The sequence below is a fragment of the Dunckerocampus dactyliophorus genome, chromosome 1 (assembly GCF_027744805.1).
Source record: "Dunckerocampus dactyliophorus isolate RoL2022-P2 chromosome 1, RoL_Ddac_1.1, whole genome shotgun sequence".
In the NCBI taxonomy this organism is placed as follows: Eukaryota; Metazoa; Chordata; class Actinopteri; order Syngnathiformes; family Syngnathidae; genus Dunckerocampus; species Dunckerocampus dactyliophorus.
In genome coordinates this window covers 5,530,181-5,551,098 of record NC_072819.1, presented here as the reverse complement: position 1 = coordinate 5,551,098, position 20,918 = coordinate 5,530,181, and the positions used below count along the sequence as shown (strand labels likewise).

At 43.9% G+C, this 20,918-nt stretch overlaps 1 protein-coding gene across 1 annotated transcript in view; it reads right to left on the bottom strand.

The window, feature by feature from the left end:
* Positions 1–226: 226 nt before the first annotated feature.
* The window catches only part of LOC129183028 (XK-related protein 7-like), a 41,278-nt gene continuing 20,586 nt past the window's right edge, over positions 227–20,918 (bottom strand). The window contains exons 2-4 of the mRNA XM_054779813.1: positions 6,875–7,074; positions 5,941–6,160; positions 227–5,388 (exon numbers count right to left, since the gene is read on the bottom strand). Coding sequence (XP_054635788.1) covers positions 4,584–5,388; positions 5,941–6,160; positions 6,875–7,074 — 1,225 coding nt within the window. The 3' untranslated portion in view covers positions 227–4,583. The remainder of the gene's footprint in view (positions 5,389–5,940; positions 6,161–6,874; positions 7,075–20,918) is intronic.

Genomic DNA, 20,918 nt, shown 5'->3' with positions numbered 1-20,918 from the left:
GCGTATTTAGTAAACACATATTTAATTGTCCCTTTATTTCTGAATTGACTGTTGTATTTATTGATAATTCAATGGATTATTCCACATTTTAATGAATGATTTATTATTTAAACCACCTCTGGCACAAGGAGCCCTCATTTTGTTTAACAATCTTATATAAATTTCATAGTTTTCCTTCGTTACTAGAAGTGTATAAATAAACGATGCCGAAAACGCACCACGTCAGTCAAATAAGACGCAGACACACGCCCCCTGCTGTTCAGCCATGTTTACTACAGTAATTGTTCCCATCTACAGTTATCAGCACAGCTTGTTGAGCTCTTTTATATTTTTCTCATTTATTTATAACACCGTCAGAGAAAAAAAAATCCCTTACCTCCACACACACTTCACAAACACACACACACACACACACACACACACACGCACACACACCCTATTCTGTTATGTACATACTTTATAGACGTAATGAGTAAAAAAAATCTACTTTGTACATCTTCATATACCAAAGACATGGCCACCGAGTGATTAAACAAGAATGAATATAAGTATAAAACAAATATAAAAATAAACGTAAATACTTGCATCAATTAACAGAATGTATTTTGTTTTTAAAGTTCAAGTTATTAATAAATAATCACCACAGCAAAAACGACAGGATTGGTTCATTAAGCCAAGCCCCGCCCACAAGTTCTGTACATTAGCTTATCATGTCTGACATGATGGAGGGGGCAGGAGGGGCGGGTGGCGGGCGCGACATAGAGTTTGCAGCACCATTAACTTTCGTCACCACGGCAACACTGATATCCATCTTTTGAGTCTCCTCCGACGAGCTCGTGCGTCATGTGAGCCCCAAAATCCCCCCGCCCCGACCCCACCCCCAACCGGCTGCCTGCCGTCATTATGTACATTCTCAAAGACGACGACTAGCAGCAGTTCTTGCTTGGAGTCTCTCTCGCGTTCACACTGGCACAGAAAGCGAAAGTGAAACATTCCACGTTTATCCACTGTCCACGTTTTATAGCACATTGTTGGAAAATAAAGTTGCGATACGACGCTCTCAGACACGCCCTGTATTGTTGTTTTTTTTTTACGTGCCATTTGTTTTTTCGGAGAACTACTGTACTTTTTCTCGCTTGCGTGTGCCCCTGCTTCAAATGAGGAGGAGATTACGTCGTGGCTTTTTGTTTGGTAGTCCCTCCCCCTTCTGCCACATAGCCAAGATGGCGACTATCGAGGGTGGTAAGTGTCCGTGTACGGACAGTGCACTGCATTTTACTGTACTTCTCAGTGTGAACGCACTTATGCGCTCAAAAGCTAAGTATATGCACACCAGCGCGCCAACTGAGACACTTGGCTACGTAGAGGAACACGAGCGACAACCAGACCTTTCCTGACTTAAAAAGCAGAGAAGACGAAAAAGCGAGTGAATAATGCAATCGTCATTTCCGGCAAGTGCGCAACGGTAGTGCGGTCAAACCTGGGTTTTTGAACGACCCGGTTTTCATGTGATTCGTTTTTTGTCTGAAATTTTCCCTAAAATTTTGCACGTAACTGGTCAGTTTGCCATGTCGAAAATGTGTTTTGTGTTAATATTTTTGGGTGTCTGGAAGAAATTCATTTGATTTACGTTATTTCCAGCCCTGCGATTGGCTGGCGACCAGTCCAGGGTGTACCCAAAGTCAGCTGGGATAGGTTCCAGCATACCACAGCGACCCTAATGAGGCTATGCGGCATAGAAAATGGATGGATGGATGGATGAATGGATTCTTTCCAGCCAGCAGCAGCCAGAGTGTCCAGGGGTTCCGGTTTGGTGGCTGCAGGATTGGGTCTCTGCTTTTTGCTAATGATGTGGTCCTGCTGGCTTCATTGGTCCGGGATCTTCAACTCTCACTGGATCGGTCAGCAGCCGAGTGTGAGTGATGAGGATCAGCACCTCCATGTCCGAGTCCATGGTTCTCGCTCGCAAAAGAGTGGAGTGCCATCTCCGGATCAGGGATGAGAGCCTGCCCCAACTGGAGGAGTTTAAGTACCTCAGGGTCTTGTTCACGAGTGAGGGAAGGATGGAAAGTGAGATTGACAGGCGAATTGGTGCGATGTCAGCAGTGATGCTGACTCTGCAGCGGCCCGTTATGGTGAAGAGGGAGCTGAGCTTAAAGGCAAAGCTCTCAATTTACCGGTCGATCTACGTTCCTACCCTCACCTATGGTCATGAGCTTTGGGTAGTGACAGAAAGGACAAGATCGCAGGGACAAGCGGCTGAAATTAGTTTTCTCCGTAGGGTGGCTAGGCTCTCCCTTAGGGATAAGGTGAGAATCATCCGGGAGAAACTTGGAGTAGAACCGCTGCTCCTCCCGCATTGAGAGGAGCCAAATGAGGTGGCTCTGGCATCAGAATGAGAGGTGTTCAGAGCACGTCCGACCGGTAGAAGGCCTCGTGGAAGACCCAGGACATGTTGGAGAGACTATGTCTCCCAACTGTCTTGGGAATGTCTCGGGATCTGTCGGTAGGGGCTGGACGAAGTAGCCGGGGAGAGGCAAGTCTGAGCTTCCCTGCTGAGGTTGCTGCCCCCGCGACACGATCTCGGATAAGCAGAAGAACATGGATGAATGGATGGACAATATTTCCTATGGGAAAAATTGCCTTGGTTTTCGGCTGACCTTTTAGAACAAATTAATGCTAAAAACCGAAGGTCTACTGTAATTGATATGGGGCAGCACTAAACCGTAAAAATGTGCACATTCAGGAACAAAGTGTACACAGCATACTTACTTACTGAAGTGTACTGACAGGAGTATTCCATTGAGACACATGATTGTTTCCATGAAATTGTCGGACCACAAGTTTTTCCTTTACTATAATGAAGTCAAAATGTTTTTTTTGGATTGAAACTTGTATGGACATTAAGACTCTGTCGAGTGCGTGGAGTCACTCGTCACCTACAGTAACTACAACGTGTTCTACGTAGCTTATATCTGACATTTGTATTTACTGGACTGTACAACAGTGTGAGGTGGCTCATAGCTAACACTGGACATCACTGCCAGGCCTTGGTCATGTGACGTAAACACTTGTAGCCTCCGCTAAGCTTCATCGAACTTCTCCTCAGACCCCGTGACAGCCTTTTAGAAATCTTTAAAGGTTGCGAGGGACCTGCAATCTACTGGAGACGTCTTCACTTGGTGAGACAAATAATATGAATTGTTACCATCCAAGTCGTCTCGGTGAAGATTGGTCTAAGGCGAGAAGCATGCTGCTTGGTAAATAGTCGTGACAAAATGAGGACACCCCATGACAGGACATGACAATTGTGGCACCCCCTATGGGTTGCGGTCAAAATGCTTTGTAATACTTACAAGCATACATGATATACAAATATCCTCAAAATGTTAGAATCATTAGACAAATGCTCAATGACTAATGGACAATTAGTTCCCGCTCATGTCCCTGCAAAGATGTTTGGCTTTATGGCGGCGATACTTTTTAAACAACCTTGCTCAAATTCTATACACGTGTACTTGTCAGTCCTGTAAAGGTGTGTACCAAATTTGGTGGTGATTGTGCAAAAACACCCTTAAGTTACGGTGGGTGTTGTAGAGCACATTGGACTGTGTGATAAACGTTGGGTTTTAATAACAGCACCACCATGCGGTCTATTTGTAAGGAAAATAATAGCACAGGCAACATAGAAGGGGTGCATGTTTTGACAAATTTTCACACTTTTGTGTGCAGCCGTTCAGGGGTAGTAGCTTACACAATCCCATGGGGTGCCCTAATTCTTCCACATGACTACAAACCCTATTGACCTAAAAATGGTAATTAGATGACATTTTCTCCCTATAAAAAAATTAACTATAAATAAAGAAAGTCACCAAAACAGCCCCTTCCACACTGCCAGTAAAATCCGGCATTTTGGCACCTTTTTGCTGCTCTGTATAAACAGCACTATCACGGAATGTGGGGCGTTGGCTTGTTTGGAAGGGAATCTCCACCCTGTTGTGTTGAACGCCACTGTCGCTGTTTCACAAGTATTTTATACCAGACACTGATCCTGACGTCATGTGATTATCTGATTGCGGTATGTTGTATCGCTGTGTGCAATGGCTGGGCTCTGTGTAAAAGGCAAAGGCGGATAAATGCCGGATCTACCGTGCGAGAGAGGCTATTGTTTCAGCCAACGCCACAATAATTGCATGTCCCCCGCTAACCTCGGAACTCTTTTTTTTTTCTTCTAGGGTGGTCTTCACAGTCCGAGGCTCATGCTCATGCATCGTCTCGTTAATCTCATTCTGACCATGAAGGATGAAGTCTTGGCGGTCCCACGATGGGAGTTCCTCACCTCCGAGCATTTCAATCAGACCAAGATTATCCCACTCCCTCATCGGCTCACCAATGCTGCCTTATCCTTGGCCGGGGTCGACCTCTCCCACAGATTGCGCTTCACATTTTACAATCAAGTTTTGACGGCCATTTTTTCGTGTAAAAACAGTTCCCTGTCTCCTGCCGTAGGGAGTCTGCGCATGGTCTAAGGCTGAGCCTTAATCCCAGACTGTGTTTCCAAACGGAAAAGCCCCATGGTTGGCTTAAACCGTGGTCTCGTACTCAAGCACCTCTTTGCTTCCCATCATGCTACTCCTGTACTGTATCCTGGGACTGACCGCAGACGTGGTCTCCAGAAGTAGGATGGTCTTGCGGAGGCGGCGGTCAATAAAGTGGGCATCCCAGGCCGGATACCTTTTCCTCGGGAGATCGATCCGGATCACAGGGCCCTCTTGTGAGGAGGAGGTCCTGTGGAGGAGTGCCGGAGAGGATGAAGGGGACGGACGTACCTGAAAGACTGGCAGGCAACTGTCCCGATCCCTCTCCCTGTCCCTATCCTGCTCCCCTGGAACCATGTCCCCCGTGTCTTTAGTCCTGGGGAGAGTCCTGGGAGGACTGGTGATCACCATGTCTGTTTGCGAACCTTGAGACGGGGTGAGGCAGGCATCAATGACGCCTGCCACTCCGCCTGCGGCCACCATGCCCTCATCCACACACCCTGCCCAGTTTGTGCCCAGGACCGGCCCGTCCGGGTGCAGCCAGCAGTAGTAGACCAGCATGAAGAAGGTCCCCAGGGCGAAGCTGCAGGCCACCAGGCACACCACCACCAGGGCGTAGGAGTCGGAGGTGTGGGGGCCGCGATAGGTGTACCAGGCGGCCGTCAGCGCCACGTTCTCAGCCAGCGTCACGGCATAGTAGACGGTCATGCGGAGGCGGCTGGGCCCTTCCTTGACGTTGAACCAGCAGAAGATGTAGATGATGCCCACCACCATATTGTAGATGATCTCCTCCCACTTAGACATGCAGAAGTCCGTCTCACCTTGGATGATCCAGAAGGTCATTATACACCTGAAAGGCCAAATGAACACAAACGTGTAACTTTTTAACACACACACACAGTGTGTTTTTAGAGTCTCAGTCATCCAGGTAATGGTAATTCACCAACATTTCATTTACAACTGGAGTTCCTCTTGGTTGTTGAAGACATTTTTATCTTGGATGCAAAAGGCTTCTTCTCCTGGACAGTTATGGAAAATCACCCCTCTGAGGACACTCCTACCAGAGACATAAATACAGCGACTCCACCAGAAGTTGTAGAAGCCTTTTGGATGGAGAATCAACCAAGAACAATCAAGAAGAAGTCCAGTTGCCTACTATTTCAATGTAGTTTTCAGTTGACTGACCAAGTGTTTTCAAGTGGAAATCCAACAACCACAAAGCAAGGCTGAGAAGCGTATAGAAGAACTGAGCTGAGCCGGTACTCTGCAGTGAAGCAAAAACTACTGAATCACTGTCCACGTAATATGGTGGACGGGTTATGCAAAGAGTTGGCATGTTGATAGAAGCTTGCCTCATCAAATGGTGAGTAGTATTTTTGTATTCTGACAGAATGGGTCTTACCAGTGACTGACAATAAAGATTCCAAAGTAGAGCTGGAAGACAGAGGCAAAGAGGGCAAAGGCCACCGTCCTGGCCCCGATAGTGAACAGGTGCCACAGGATCTGGGCAATGACGGCCTTGTAGGACATGGGCAGCTTGTCATCCCGAGAGTCCCTCAGAACTTTCTGGTATGATGCAATCATCCAGGCCAGCGATACCAGGGAGGCCGAGGCTGACAGACCTGCGCCCAGAAACCACATGGATCTGAGAGAAAGAAAACTAACAAATCATCTTAAATTGTTCTACAGTATATGTAGCATTTTTGTCTTTGCTGTGTGTTTGGATTAGCAGTTTTGTTTTGGGTAGGGTTAGGTTGGTTAGAGGTTCTGTTTAAATTTCGGTTATGGTAAGGATTGGGTTTAAGGGGTAAGTGTTAGAGGTTTTGGTTAAGAGCTACAATAGCTTTAGGGTTAGGAGGTTATGTCAGGGTTAAGGTTATAGTTAAGGGTTAGAAATTGGGGTTCTGACCTAGCCCCTATACCTATATACCCTTAACAAAGTACAGTTATGGTTAGGGTTAGTGGTTTGGGGGTAGGTGTCAGAGTAGGCATAGGGGTTATAGGATTTGGTTAAGGGCTAAGATTAGTTAGGGGGTTATCTGAGGGTTAAGGTTGTGGTTAGGGGTTAGAAATGGGGATAGGTATAGGGGGTAGGTCAGAGCCCCTATACCTAGAGTATATACCCTTAACAAATACCCTTGATCCCCCAGCCACTATGGTTGAGGTAGGTTCACTGGGTTAGGATCAATGGTTAAGAATGAAGTAGCGTTATGATTAGGGTAGGTGAGAGCTAGTGGTTTAGGTCAAGGTTAGGAGTTAGTGGTTAGGATTAAAGGTTTCTGACATGTCACATGTTGAGTATGATCTTTGACCACAGCTACCTGGGAGCGTCTCACCTTGCAGCGGCAGAACTGCGTTTCCGTGGATAATGATGCTCAGTTGAAGGACGAGCTGCGGCGCCGACTTGAGGAAGGCCTCCAGGAGGCGGAGCATGGTGATGTCCGCGCTTTCGAACATCAGCCGCCAGTGGAAGCGGTGGCGGGAACTGTCGCCGTGCCAACGACTCTGGGCGCCCAAGTAGAGAGCGTGGATGTACCTGACGAAATAAGGAAGAGGAACGTGAAGACTCCCATTGGCCAAAGTTGGTCAGAGGTCAAGTTGTAGCGTAGAAATGAAACCAAGGAGAGCGAAAAGTCAGACGACACTCACTTGCTGCACTTCTGCATGCAAATTTTGAATAGAGAGATAAAAATAACACACACACACACACAAACATGTAGCTCTACGAATAATCTGCTAGCCAAGCACTGCATGCCTCTATTCAGTGCCTGCGCCTCCAATCTATTGTGTCTACTTGTATAAATCCATTTACTTCACTCTGGCTTATCTCTTTATTGATCTATTGGCTTGTCTCACTTTCCAACTGTCGCTTTTCTGCGAGTTCTCTCCCTCTTAGTGTAAAAAGACTGCCGTTTACAACCCGACACAGTGGAAAGCTGTACTATTGGGAATTTACCACAACTCACAAGAGCTCAGTGCTACTAGCAAGGCCTATTGGGAACACGCCCGCTGTTTTGTGTGTGTAGCATTGTTACTAAAATGCTAATGAGGTGTGTCTGTCCACATGAGCCTCCAAGAAGCGCTATTGTGCACCTGCGTAATAGATGCTATACATCACATGCAACAGTATACACACACTGCACAAACATTAGCAACACGAGCATAGCTATGTGATCTACAGAGCTAACATTACACTCATATTTCAACAGCAACACGTGGCTGTTTTTTTTTAATTGGCCGGCGGCACATTCTAAAAATATACAGTAATTTAAGAAACAAAAAAACACCAAAAATGGAAAAAGCAGCAGTAATTTTAGAAGAATAATGTCAAAATATTAAAAGACAAAAGTTGTAGGCTAATGAGAATAATAGTAATTTCACAACCATAATGTTGTAATATTGTAAGGAAAAATTCTAGTAGCATAAAATTGAAATATTTAGGAAAGAATATTTTTTTAAGTCTTAATATTGTCGAAAACAAACAAAACAATAAATAAAGTTGTAATTTTTGGAAAATTTGGTTCCGGAAAAAGTTATAATGTTCCGAGAATAAAGTCAAAAATATTATGGGAATAATTTTACAAAAATAAAGTCAAACTATTAAGAGGAAAAAGTGGTATTTTAACAAGAAAAGGGTTGCAATTTTACAAGAATAAACTTGTAACATTCGGGAAAATGCCATTTTGTTAGCATAGAGTTGAAATATTACAGACAATTTTTAAAATATAATTAGGTTGGAGAAAAACCTATAATGTGGGAACAGAGTGAAAATATTATTTGAATTATTATTGGAAATATTAGAATAAACTTTAGAACACACAATAAAAAAAGAGCAAAGACTGTACTTTTTTTCTTGAAATATACTGTATATAACTTCTTAGGATATCTACATGCTTTGCTTTACAAAAATATCAAAGTGGCCCCTGCAGCCGTTGATTTTTCACTATTAGTGGAAGAAGTTTGGACATATAACATTCCATTCCATTCCATTTTCCTCCGCTTATCCGGGTCCGGGTCGCGGGGGCAGCAGTCTCAGTAGGGAAGCCCAGACTTCCCGGGCCCCGACCACCTCCTCCAGCTCCACCGGGAGGACACCGAGGCGTTCCCAGGCCAGCTGTGAGACATAATCCCTCCAGCGTGTCCTAGGTCTTCCCCGGGGCCTTCTCCCGGCTGGGCATGCCCGAAACACCTCACCAGGGAGGCGTCCGGGAGGCATCCGGACTAGATGCCCGAGCCACCTCAGCTGGCTCCTCTCGATGTGAAGGAGCAGAGGCTCTACTCTGAGCTCCTCTCGGATAACCGAGCTCCTCACCCTGTCTCTTAGGGTGAGTCCCGCTACCCTACGAAGGAAACTCATTTCAGCCGCTTGTATCCGCGATCTCGTTCTTTCGGTCATGACCCAAAGCTCATGACCATAGGTGAGGGTGGGAACATAGCTCGATCGGTAAATTGAGAGCTTTGCCTTCCGGCTCAGCTCTCTCTTCACCACGACGGTCCGGTACAGCGACCGCATTACTGCAGACGCTGCGCCGATCCGCCTATCGACCTCACGCTCCAACCTTCCCTCACTCGTGAACAAGACCCCGAGATACTTGAACTCTTCCACCTGGGGCAGGACCTCATTCCCAACCCGGAGGGAGCAATCCACCCTTTTCTGACTGAGAACCATGGCCTCGGATTTGGAGGTGCTGAGTCTCATCCCAGAAGCTTCACACTCAGATGCAAACCGTCCCAGTAAACGCTGCAGGTCACAGCTCGATGAGGCCATCAGGACCACATCGTCTGCAAATAGCAGAGATGAGATCCTAGTGCCCCCGAACTGGACTCCCTCGACACCTTGGCTGCGCCTAGAAATTCTGTCCATGAAAATTATGAACAGAATCGGTGACAAAGGGCAGCCTTGGCGGAGGCCAACGTTCACCGGAAACAGGCTTGACTTACTACTGGCAATGCGAACCAGGCTCCTGCTCCGGTTGTACAAGGACTGAATGGCACGTAGTAGCGCGCCACCAATCCCATACTCCCGGAGCACCCCCCACAGGACACCGCGAGGGACACGGTCGAATGCCTTTTCCAGGTCCACAAAGCACATGTAGACCGGTTGGGCAAACTCCCAAGTACCCTCCAGGACCCTTGCAAGGGTGTAGAGCTGGTCCAGTGTTCCGCGACCAGGACGAAAACCACATTGCACCTCCTGTAGCCGAGGTTCGATTAACGGTCGTACCCTTCTCTCCAGCACCCTGGAATAGACTTTCCCAGGGAGGCTGGGGAGTGTGATCCCCCTATAGTTGGAACACACCCTCCGGTCACCCTTCTTGAAAAGGGGGACCACCACCCCAGTCTGCCAATCCAGAGGTACTGTTCCCGACTTCCACGCAATGTTGAAGAGACGTGTCAGCCAAGACAGTCCCGCAACATCCAAAGCCTTGAGGAATTCAGGGCGAAACTCGTCCACCCCCGGAGCTTTGCCACTGGGGAGCATTTTGACTACCCCAGATACCTCAGCCACGGTGATGGAACTGTCCGCGTTCGTATCCTCAGTCTCTGCTTCCTCTAGGGAAGGTATGTCAGTGGGATTGAGAAGGGCCTCAAAGTATTCCTTCCACCGCCCAACTATATCCTCAGTCGAGGTCAGCAGGCTCCCGTCCCCACTGTAAACAGTGTGGACCGGGCACTGCTTCCCCTTTCTGAGGCGCCGGACGGTTTGCCAGAACCTCTTCGAGGCCGACCGAAAGTCGTGTTCCATGGCCTCACCGAACTCCTCCCACACCCAAGTTTTTGCCTCGACCACCGCCGAAGCCGCGTGCCGCTTGGCCTGCCGGTACCCGTCAGCTGCTTCAGGAGTCCCACAAGCCATCCATGCTCGATAGGACTCCTTCTTCAGCTTGACGGCAGCCCTGACCTCTGGTGTCCACCATCGGGTTCGGGGCTTGCCGCCACGACTGGCACCGACCACCTTGCGGCCGCAGCTCCGATCGGCTGCCTCAGCAATGGAGGCACGGAATAGAGCCCATTCGGACTCGATATCCTCGTCCTCCCCCGGGATGCAGGAGAAGCTCTGCCGGAGGTGAGAGCTGAAGACTCGACGAACAGGAGACTCTGCCAAACGTTCCCAGCACACCCTCACTACACGTTTGGGTCTCCCGGGTCTGTCCGGCATCCTCCCCCGCCATCTAATCCAACTCATCACCAGGTGGTGATCAGTTGACAGCTCAGCCCCTCTCTTTACCCGTGTGTCCAAAACATGCGGACGCAGGTCTGATGATACGACTACAAAGTCGATCATAGACCTGCGGCCTAGGGTGTCCTGGTGCCATGTGCACTTATGGACATCCTTATGCTGGAACATGGTGTTAGTGATGGACAAACTGTGGTTCGCACAGAAGTCCAACAACATCACACCGCACGGGTTCAGATCGGGGAGGCCGTTCCTCCCAATCACGCCCCTCCAGGTCACACTGTCATTGCCCACATGGGCGTTGAAGTCTCCCAGCAAAACGACAGAGTCACCAGTTGGGGTGCTCTCCAGCACCCCTCTGATGGACTCCAGGAAGGCTGGGTACTCTGAACTGCCGTTTGGCGTGTACGCACAAACGACAGTCAGGACCCTTTCCCCAACCCGAAGGCATAGGGAAATGACCCTCTCGTTTACCGGGGATGACTCCAACACAGAGGCACCGAGCCGGGGGGCTATTAATAAGCCCACACCAGCTCGCCGCCTCTCCCCTGCAGCAACTCCAGAGTAGAACAAGGTCCAGCCCCTCTCGAGGAGTTTGGATCCAGAACCCAAACTGTGGGTCGAGGTGAGTCCGACTATATCTAGTCGGAATGTCTCAACCTCTCTCACAAGTTCGGGCTCCTTCCCCGCCAGAGAAGTGACGTTCCATGTCCCAAGAACCAGATTTGGCCGCCGAAGACCAGGTCGCCTAGGTGCCCGCCCTCGACCGCCACCCAAAACGCAATGCACCGGACCCTTATGCTTGCCCCCGCAGGTGGTGGGTCTACGGGGGGGAGATCCCGTGTGGCTTCTTCGGGCTGAGCCCGGCCGGGTCCCACGGGTGAAAGCCCGACCACCAGACGCTCGCCTGCGAGCCCCTCCCCCAGGCCTGGCTCCAGGGTGAGGCCCCGGTATCCCACTTCCGGGCGAGGTGCGGTCTCTCCTCGTGTGTTTATTCATAGGGGTCTTCTGAATCACTCTTGGTCTGGCCCGTCACCCAGGACCTGTTTGCCTTGGGAGACCCTACCAGGGGCATATAGCCCCAGACAACATAGCTCCTAGGATCACTCGGGCACACAAACCCCTCCACCACGGTAAGGTGGTGATTCACGGAGGGGACATATAACATGTTACTCTTAAAACATCATAAAAAGTCACTTTTGCGTTTATGATAGCCACAGTGTAACCCTGGAGGCCTATTTCTCTTTACAGTGTTTCCCGTAGGGAGCCCCTCACAAGGGCTCAAGTAGAACTCGACACTGAAGTGTATATTTGTCAGTGTTTTTGTGCTGAACTGTATATTCTTCAAACACTTAAGTGTTTTAGCTGTTTTTCTCCTCTGTCTGCTCCGTCCATCATCACCTTCACTTCAGCTTGTTCGCCCTAACGTTGCGTTTCTTTCTGGGTCAAATTTAACACAGTCAGCCTTTTCCTTTCATTTCTCCTTGTCCAAATTACCAAGTCCTCCTTTTCTGGGTTGCCTCTGCCTCCAGCGTCCAATCTATCACGTCCAGATCGCTCCTCTCCCCCCCTCCTCTCTCCATAAGTCAGTGTAAGCGTCACATAGTCACTGAACTTTACATCAACACTCGGAAACAAAGGGGAAGAGTAAAAGGAAGAGGAAATGTGACAGAGCAGGATTAGAAGGCAGGAAGGAAAGGAGCAAGAGCTGGAAAATAAGATAAGAGGGAAAGAGGGAGAGAAGGCAGCAGATTTTTCACCACTTTTGGACTTCCTCTGCTCAGGAGTGTGGATCAATCATTGTTTATTATGCAACAATCTGGGAGGCGGTCCCATGTGTTGACAAGTAATCCAAGCACTGCCGCACTTCACCACAAGAGGCTACCGGAACCAACATCAGCTGGCAACAGCTCATGCTATGGAAGTGAACATATTAGCATTTCCTTTTTACCAACAATACAGCCCACTTTTAAATGTAAGAGATAAGTGGTTTCACAAGAGCTAACGCTAAGGAAGTTAGCATAATAGCATTTCTGTTTTACCTGCAATACATTCCACTTTTGGTTGGAAGGGACAGGTAGTTTCACCTTCTCCTAGTGCTAAAGAAGTTAACATATTAGCATTTAGTAGTTTCACCAGAGCTAATGCTAAGGAAGTTAGCATATCAACAGTTCTTTTTTACCTACAATACTGCCCACTTTTAATTGTAAGGGATAAGTAATTTCACCAGAGCTAACGCTAAGGAAGTTAGCATATTAGCATTTCGTCTTTACCTACAATACAACCCACTTTTGGTTGTAAGGGACAGGTAGTTTACCTTCAGCTAAGGCTAGGGAAGTTAGAAATGTCTTCTTTCTTCTCACTTCTCAGAAAAACTATTCTCCTTTGTAAAATACTTCCTTGCGCCACAGGAGGCAGGAGTGAGCATGGTTAGCAAATGGCACCAGGTGACAATGTGTACTCATAATAGAACAAAGTTCTCTTCTAAGGCCACACATCTTGTCGAGAACCACTAAAATGCCAGAATGTATTCTTACTGCACACCTTTTCTTCAACTTTTCAACAACAATCACAAGAAAGGACGTGGTCTCATGTGTGAACAAGTCATACGGTAAGTTGTATTTTAGCATCTGCTCATGCTAAGGAAGTTAGCATATTAGCATTTCCTTTTTATCTACAATACAATGTCAATGTCCACTTTTACTTGCACAGGACAGTTGATTCTACCCTCAACTAACGCGAAGGAAGTTAGCATTTTCTTCTTTTCACTTCTCAGAAAAAATAAAATTCTCCTTTAGAAGAGAGATGATGCGTCATGTAACACCTCCTGGAGCCACAGGGGGCAACAGTGAGCCAGGCTAGCAAATGGCACCCATTGTCAATGTGGACACCCATCTTGTAGAGCAGCGGTTTTCCACTGGTGGGTTGCAATTCAAAAGTGGGTTGTGGATCCATCTTGAGGGCGTCGCAGACAGCCAGTCAAAAATGGCATAGAAATTTATACTTTGAAGTAAAATTGAGAAGTATTTTAGTCATCTTTCTCCTTGGTATTTGTACATTACAGTTATAAGAGAAATATCTGATGTCATTTTACTTGATGCATTATTTGTATGCATGCAATGATCATGTTCTTCCTTACTTCCTTATTTCCTTAAAATGCCTTTATAAATTCCTCTAAAATGCACTTTCGATATGTAATAATGTCAGAAGATGATAGGCGATTTAAAAAAAAAATTGTACATTTGTAAAAAAAAAGAATAATAAAGGGGTAAAAAAAACTATTTAAAATTATTTAAATAAAAGTGTAAAAAGTAATTAAAATAAATAAAAACTTCAAGTGTAAAAAATAAATAAAAAAAAAGAAAATTACTCAAGTAAAAGTGTAAAGAATACAAATAAAAATCTAAATGCCATAAAGTGTAAAAAATAATTAAAATATATATAAATAAAGTGACTTAAGTAATAGTTAAAAAAAATAATATGAAAAATGACTTACAAAAATACAAATAAATAAAAATGCCATAAAGCGTAAAAAAATAATTAAAATAAATACAAATGAAATGACTTAAATAAAAATTTAAAAAAAACAATACAAACAAATAATAAAAATGACTTAAATAAAAGTGTAAAAAATAATAACAATAAATTAAAATGACTTCAATAAAAACGTTTAAAAAATAATAAAAATGCCTTCAATAAAAGTGTAAAAATGCTTAGAAATAAATAAATAAATGACTTAAATGAAAGTGTAAAAAAATATAATAAAAATGACTAAAAGTGGGTCGTCACTTAATGACCATTGGTAAATGTGGTTCCCAGGTTGACACCATTTGAGCGCCCCTGTTCTACAGGACCATTAAAATGCCAGGATGTACCCTTGCTCTGCCTCCTTTCTGTCTGGGTTGTGTCAGTTGGCAACTCGTGTCAACTTTTCAACAAGAATCACAAGAAGGGATGTGGTCCCATGCGTTGACAAGTCATCCAAGCAGTATGGCCTTTCACCACAAGACAGTACGGGAACCGACGTCAGCTGGTAAGTTGCATTTCAGCCTCTGCTCATGCTCAGGAAGTTAGCATATTAGCATTCGTATACAACATGGTCATTATGCACAAATAACATTAACAAAATCAAATTCTATCCATCTTGTGTGTGCGTGTGTGTGTGTGTGTGTGAGAGCGACACAGATCAGCAGTGTGGATGCTCGTACGACTGTTCTCCATGTCGCTGCGTAACCATGGTAGCGGTGTGTTGGGAAAAGCTATATTGGACAGTGAGAGCCAGACACACACACACGCGCACACACACAGTGTGAGCTCGTGTTAGCATTGTTCTTGTGTGGACCAGCCAAAATGTCCCTGCTAAGGAGAAGGGTCCTACCAGTGAGATGTCAAGGAGTAGCACCACATTACCATAAGAAGACACACACACACACACACTATAAATATCCGTGTGCCACTCAAAGTGAATCAGTTGTCTATCCCCAAGCTGCTGTCCCACATAGCCACTCAAGTGAGCTCTGTGTGTGTGTGCTATTTTGAGCTGTGTGTTTGAAATCCAGGGAGAAGAAAGTGGTGTGTGTGTGTGTGTGTGTGTGTTGTAGCAAAATAAACATGTCATCCCCCTGCTAGTGATGCAGGCTTCCCTCAGGCCAATCAGTGGAGAGAAAACAAATGCAGCGCCCCCCTCAGGCGAAACACCGACGGCATTTTCAGATGAATCATTTGACAGGATGTTAATTCTACTACTACTCCTACTACTAATAATACTTTTTTCTCCCCCACTTTCCTTGTCAGGAGTCGTCACAGCGAGTCAATTGCATGAATTTCTTTTTAATAATGGTTATAAGACGGTGGTGGCGCCCCCCTGTGGTTAAGTCACGGACTTGCCACATGTGAAACAACACAAGCTGCACAAAAACTCAAACGGCCGTCGTGCAAGGGATTGATGTGAAATGTGGAAAAAAAAAACCTTTTCAACTATTAGCTTCCAGAGGGTTTTGACCTGAGGTGTTGGCTGGAATGTAGGTTAGCATCCGAGGACGGGAAGAAATGTGACATTTTATAACACTTCAGGCGTGACCGCGGAAGCCTTGACACGCATCAGCAAACAAAAACCTTGCAGCAACTCATTAATACATTATGGAACATCACTTCACTGTACACTTTAGTTCAGAAAACCTCCATGAATATTAGCATATCCAATAATCCCTTGTTTTTCGCGGTTAATTGGTCCCAGACCCGACCGTGATCAGTGAATTTCCACAAAGTAGGATTCCTTATTTATAAATGTAATATTTCCATAGTTACAGCATAGAAAAGCAGTGGACAACCTGTTAGCCTTCTAGACATGAAATAACTCCCCAATGCCACGTTCTGGCTTTGTGGCGTTGCGACCCCAAGGATGCAGAGAGCAGGAGACTCGATTGCAGGTAAAGTATATATTTTTCAATAACACAGCGGCAGGATACCAGCAAAGACAGGGTTGCAGTAGGGTGGAAAGTGACAACAAACAATGCAACGACAACCAAAGAAGCACGCACCTCAACTAAATGGAAGGACAACTCAAATTAGCAACAGGTGCGAGTGATAAAGGAAAAGCAAAGCAGGCAGACACAGAACAGGCAAAGCAGGAAATACTACAAAATAAAGGCATAAAAGGGAACACATACCAAACGGTCATGTGGGTTAACTCACAGAGCATGACACCTATAGTCACCTTTACACTCCTATTAACCAATATAGGAGACATAGTAACAGCCATCATGAGGATAAAACTGTGATTTTAGGACAAAATGTCCTAATATGAGAAAAAGCTGCAATTTTCCAAGAAAAAGGCACAACTTTACAAGATGAAAGTTGTTATATTATCTTAATAATATGAGAAAAAGTCATAATTTTTGGAGAAAAAAGTTCCCAGTGGCAAATTTAGGCACTTTTTTAACCGTACTTCTGAGAATCCCTGCCACGGGCGAGTGAAAACAGCGCCTCTGCTGGTGGCAGCCAAATACTGCACACTGTTTAATGGATAATCAATTCCACACCAAAACGACCCAATTCTTTGATTAAGTGGTTTAATAATTATGTCTGTTTGTTTCAATGAAGACATTTCTTCTTTTTGTGTGTTCTTTGGTGGATGTACGTATTTAATTTCATCACACACACACGCACACATGCGCGGTAGTATCTTCTTGCTTATAAATTCCTCATTAGCGTCATTCACGCTCGCCATAAAGGAGCGGCAGCTGCACGCTCCCGTGATGAAGCGGCGATTAATGAAGTAATATCTTGGCCAGGATTAGCGTCCGCCATCTTTCTCTTCCTGTTTTTTTTTTTTTTTCGTCTGTTTGTCCACACGATCTTCTTCTTCATGCTCATTCCACCTCCCAAATTAGAAGCAGCACCTCCTCCCGCCGTCCTGTCGCCGTCCTCGCTTTCACTCTCATTGTGTACTTTTAGCGTTGACTTCCTGCTGCGACTTGCAGCACAGACGACGACGCTGGTGTGAAGGCTCCGAGAGGAAAACGGGATAGAAATGATACAAATAGAATTACAGTATCTCCTGTAACATAGACTCTTCTGTTGTGTTGATCTTTTACTATTAACGGTCCTTTAAATATCCTCGTTCATTTGTTGATATTTTTTCTACGGTGTCAGATTTAAAACAAAAACTCACACTCCAAGTCCTAATGGCCAAAAACGTCAGCTTCCCAAAACTGCTGTAAATAAATATAATTTTATGTCTTTTACCTTTTAAGACCTACAGCAGCCGTACATATACATTTCACATATTCATTATATGTGGGGGGTTTTAGGCCTTTAAAGGACACATACACATGAACGCACAGGCGACGGGTGCGCAGGGATACGGCGGGAGACAGCTATAACGCCAAGCGTTTTGTGAGATCTGATTTTTTTGAGAAGGCATTTTTGTGATGCAAACGTATTAATCTTTTGAACGCATATTGTTTTGAGACGCCAAACTCTTTACTTAATTGTCCACAGAAACTAAGTGGAACTACGTTCTTCATCATGGAAATCTGACCAGAACTGGACTTAGGAGACCAAGTGGGGGGTAAATGGCTGTTATTGGACTACAGTGCTGATGGGGATGTCATACAACTTCATATAAAAAAATAAACTATCCCTTTAAACTTTACTTTATTTGTATTTATTTGTTTGTTTATTTATAAAATTGTATTTTGTTTAAAAAAAATTGTGTTTTCCTGATTTTATTTTTTATTTTTTACATTTTAAATTTTACTTTTGTATTTATTTTTTTATTAGTATTTATTTATTCATACATGTATTTATTAAATCTTATTTTGTTTTTTAAAAAAAATTAAAACTTATTTTTAATGTATTTTTCTTATTGTATTTTTTTTTACTTTTCTTTACTTTTAAAATGTAAATATTTACTTTTCTATTTCTTTGTATTTATTCATTCATTCATTCATTTATTTAATATTATTTATTAAAATACATTTAAACTTCTTTTTAATGTTTTTTTCTTATTTAATTTTTAAGTTTCTTTTATGTTTTAAATTAAAATGTTTGCTTTTCAATGTCTTTGTATTTGTATGTATTTATGTATTAATTTATTTCATGCTCTCTATTAAAACAAATTTAAACCTCTTTTTAATGTTTTTTTTATTATTTTATTTTATTTTTTACATTTTAAATTAAAATTTTTACTTTTCTTCTTCCTTTTATATGTATATATTTATTAAATATGTCTTAAACATATTTATGTCTTAAACTTAAACTTAAAACTTTTCATTTGTATATATTTTAAACAGTAATTTTCACTTTTCTACTTTTTTATGTTTGTATTCATTCATTCATTCATTTATTAAATGTTATTTATTACAACAAATTTAAATATATATTTTTTATTATTTAAAAAAATGTAATTTGTCATGGTTTTCAATTTCAATTGGACATTTTTGGTCACGAGGAACACATGTCATGTTTTTGGGGGGAGCGGGGCGTAGTTTTGTCATTTTAGGCAACAGTTCCAATTTTTTCCCCAAATAATTAACCACCTGATCAAGTCACGGATCTCTTCAACGAGATAAAAGTTTTGTGATGGCCACAGTTTAACCCTGGAACAGATGCTTCCTACAGTGTATATAAAAAGTGAAGCTGTTAAAATGCCACGTTTTTACGCGCCATTTTCCTTTCACTGCTTTAAGACGCGATGAAGAAACAATCAATCCCGATCATTGCCACTCAATCTTGGTTCAGATATGCAACCATCAACCTCTCTTCCAGGTGGAAGCAGGAAACATCTCATGCGTCTTGGACCTGGGTGACGACATTGGACATGAAGAGGAGGAGAAGGAGGAGGAGAAGGAGGAACGCTGACACTGGGAGAATGATGCAAAGACAGGAAAGAGCAGCGAGCCGATGGAGAGGAGGACTCGGCTGCTGGAGGGCAGGCAGGTGCAACATCTTGGCAGAAAATAACTTGTCTTTCAGGGCTCGCTTTTGAGGTCAAAGCGCAGGAACTTGACATTGTGTGAAAAGTTCCGTTCGGGGGGTATTCAATCTATTGTTTTATTATTTTTATGATATTATATGGGTCCACTGTGGCATACATGGATGATGGATGCTACTTGACCACTCAAAATAACAACACAATATAAACTATTATGCCTCTTTTTCAACAAAATTGTTTTAATTGACAAACTGATTCTAATTATTCGCTTTTTAAAAAATGGTTTGATGGCGCTATCCACAGGGGGGGAAAAAAGTGTGCTGCAGCTATGAATCCGGTCACTCAACATTTTCCAGCAGGAAGATGCTGTGACAAGATGTGATGTTGTGTAGCTGCACGTTTTGTAAGAACAATACAGTGTACTATATGCCTGTTTTTGGTTCTTAATGTGTAAAAAGGAATTTTAAATGCATTTACTTGTGAGAGGCATATTTTAGGATTTTAGGCATTTTTAAGGCTTTTTATGGGTGAGTCCATTATTAGCATTTTTTCAGCATCATAAACTAAAGTGGTGAAGTGCCAGAGGTTAAAAAACGGTAACGGGTCAACAATTTATAGCTGTTCTGCAGAACTGGAGGTTGATTAAGCCTTGGCAGCTGGTGCAACTAATTCCTACAGGTGTTCCCAGTTCTTAGTACTTACTACCTCCTCTGTCTAAATGAAAGCAGTGTTAGGAACACACCGTGGTACGGAAACCTCGTGAACATGTGTTGAACAGCACTGTACCGGAGAAAGTCATTTGTTGCTACAAAAATGGCAAGAAAAAAGGGAATTCACAGTGGAAGAGAGACAGACCATCTTAGCACTTAAAAATGTAGGTTTTTCCTCCAGAGAAATTGGGGTGTTCTAAAAGTTTTGACTGGTAGTGTATATTTATCATATTAATATTTTAAAATGTAAATAATACAATTATTGCATACATGTGTATTCCAAAGTTCCAATAGTATGTTTGTATGTGTTAGTTTGTTAAACAAAAACCAAAACATTTTTATGTCATAAATAATTAAAATAAAATGTTTGAAACATTTAAAAATGTAATTAATTCCCATGAATTAATCATTAATATTTTTAACATTCCTGAGCTAAAAGTTTGTTGAAATTTACTAAAAATGATCCAACCCATTTGCAAGCATGGCATCGCTCTGTTAGTATTTTATATATTTAAAAAAATGGCGGCACACCAACCACCTAATCTGCATGATTAATTTGTAACCCACCACAGAAATAAAGTTTTAGATAGCTAGCAGGTATAGTCACTTGTTGCTAGGCGAAAATAGTGCTCTTTTCACTGAAGCGCCATCTGCTGGATCTGGAGGGGCACTGCCCCACTTTCCCCTCAGCCAGTCCGTGCTAACCGTGCTCTCATGTTGTTCGGTGATTGATATTTTCAAGAAGATGCGACTTGTGGATACTTGTGGCCAGCAGTGTAAAGACACACACGTTCATGCATCCATGCATGCACGGGTGGTTTGATGCTGTAAATGTCAGGGGGCTTTCCTGCAGGGGATCTACACTGTGACCAATTAGGGCGGCTGTGATGAAGCCCAAAGGGGTTTCCCAGGGCAACTCCCAGGGCTGCATGATATCACATGGGTATAGTAAAGTACCAGGAAGTAAAAGAGCTGTAAATTGAATTATAACAGGAAAGTAAACCCTTGGAGGACATTACCGTCCTGTCTTTGTTCTTCATCCTGCCATGCTCAGA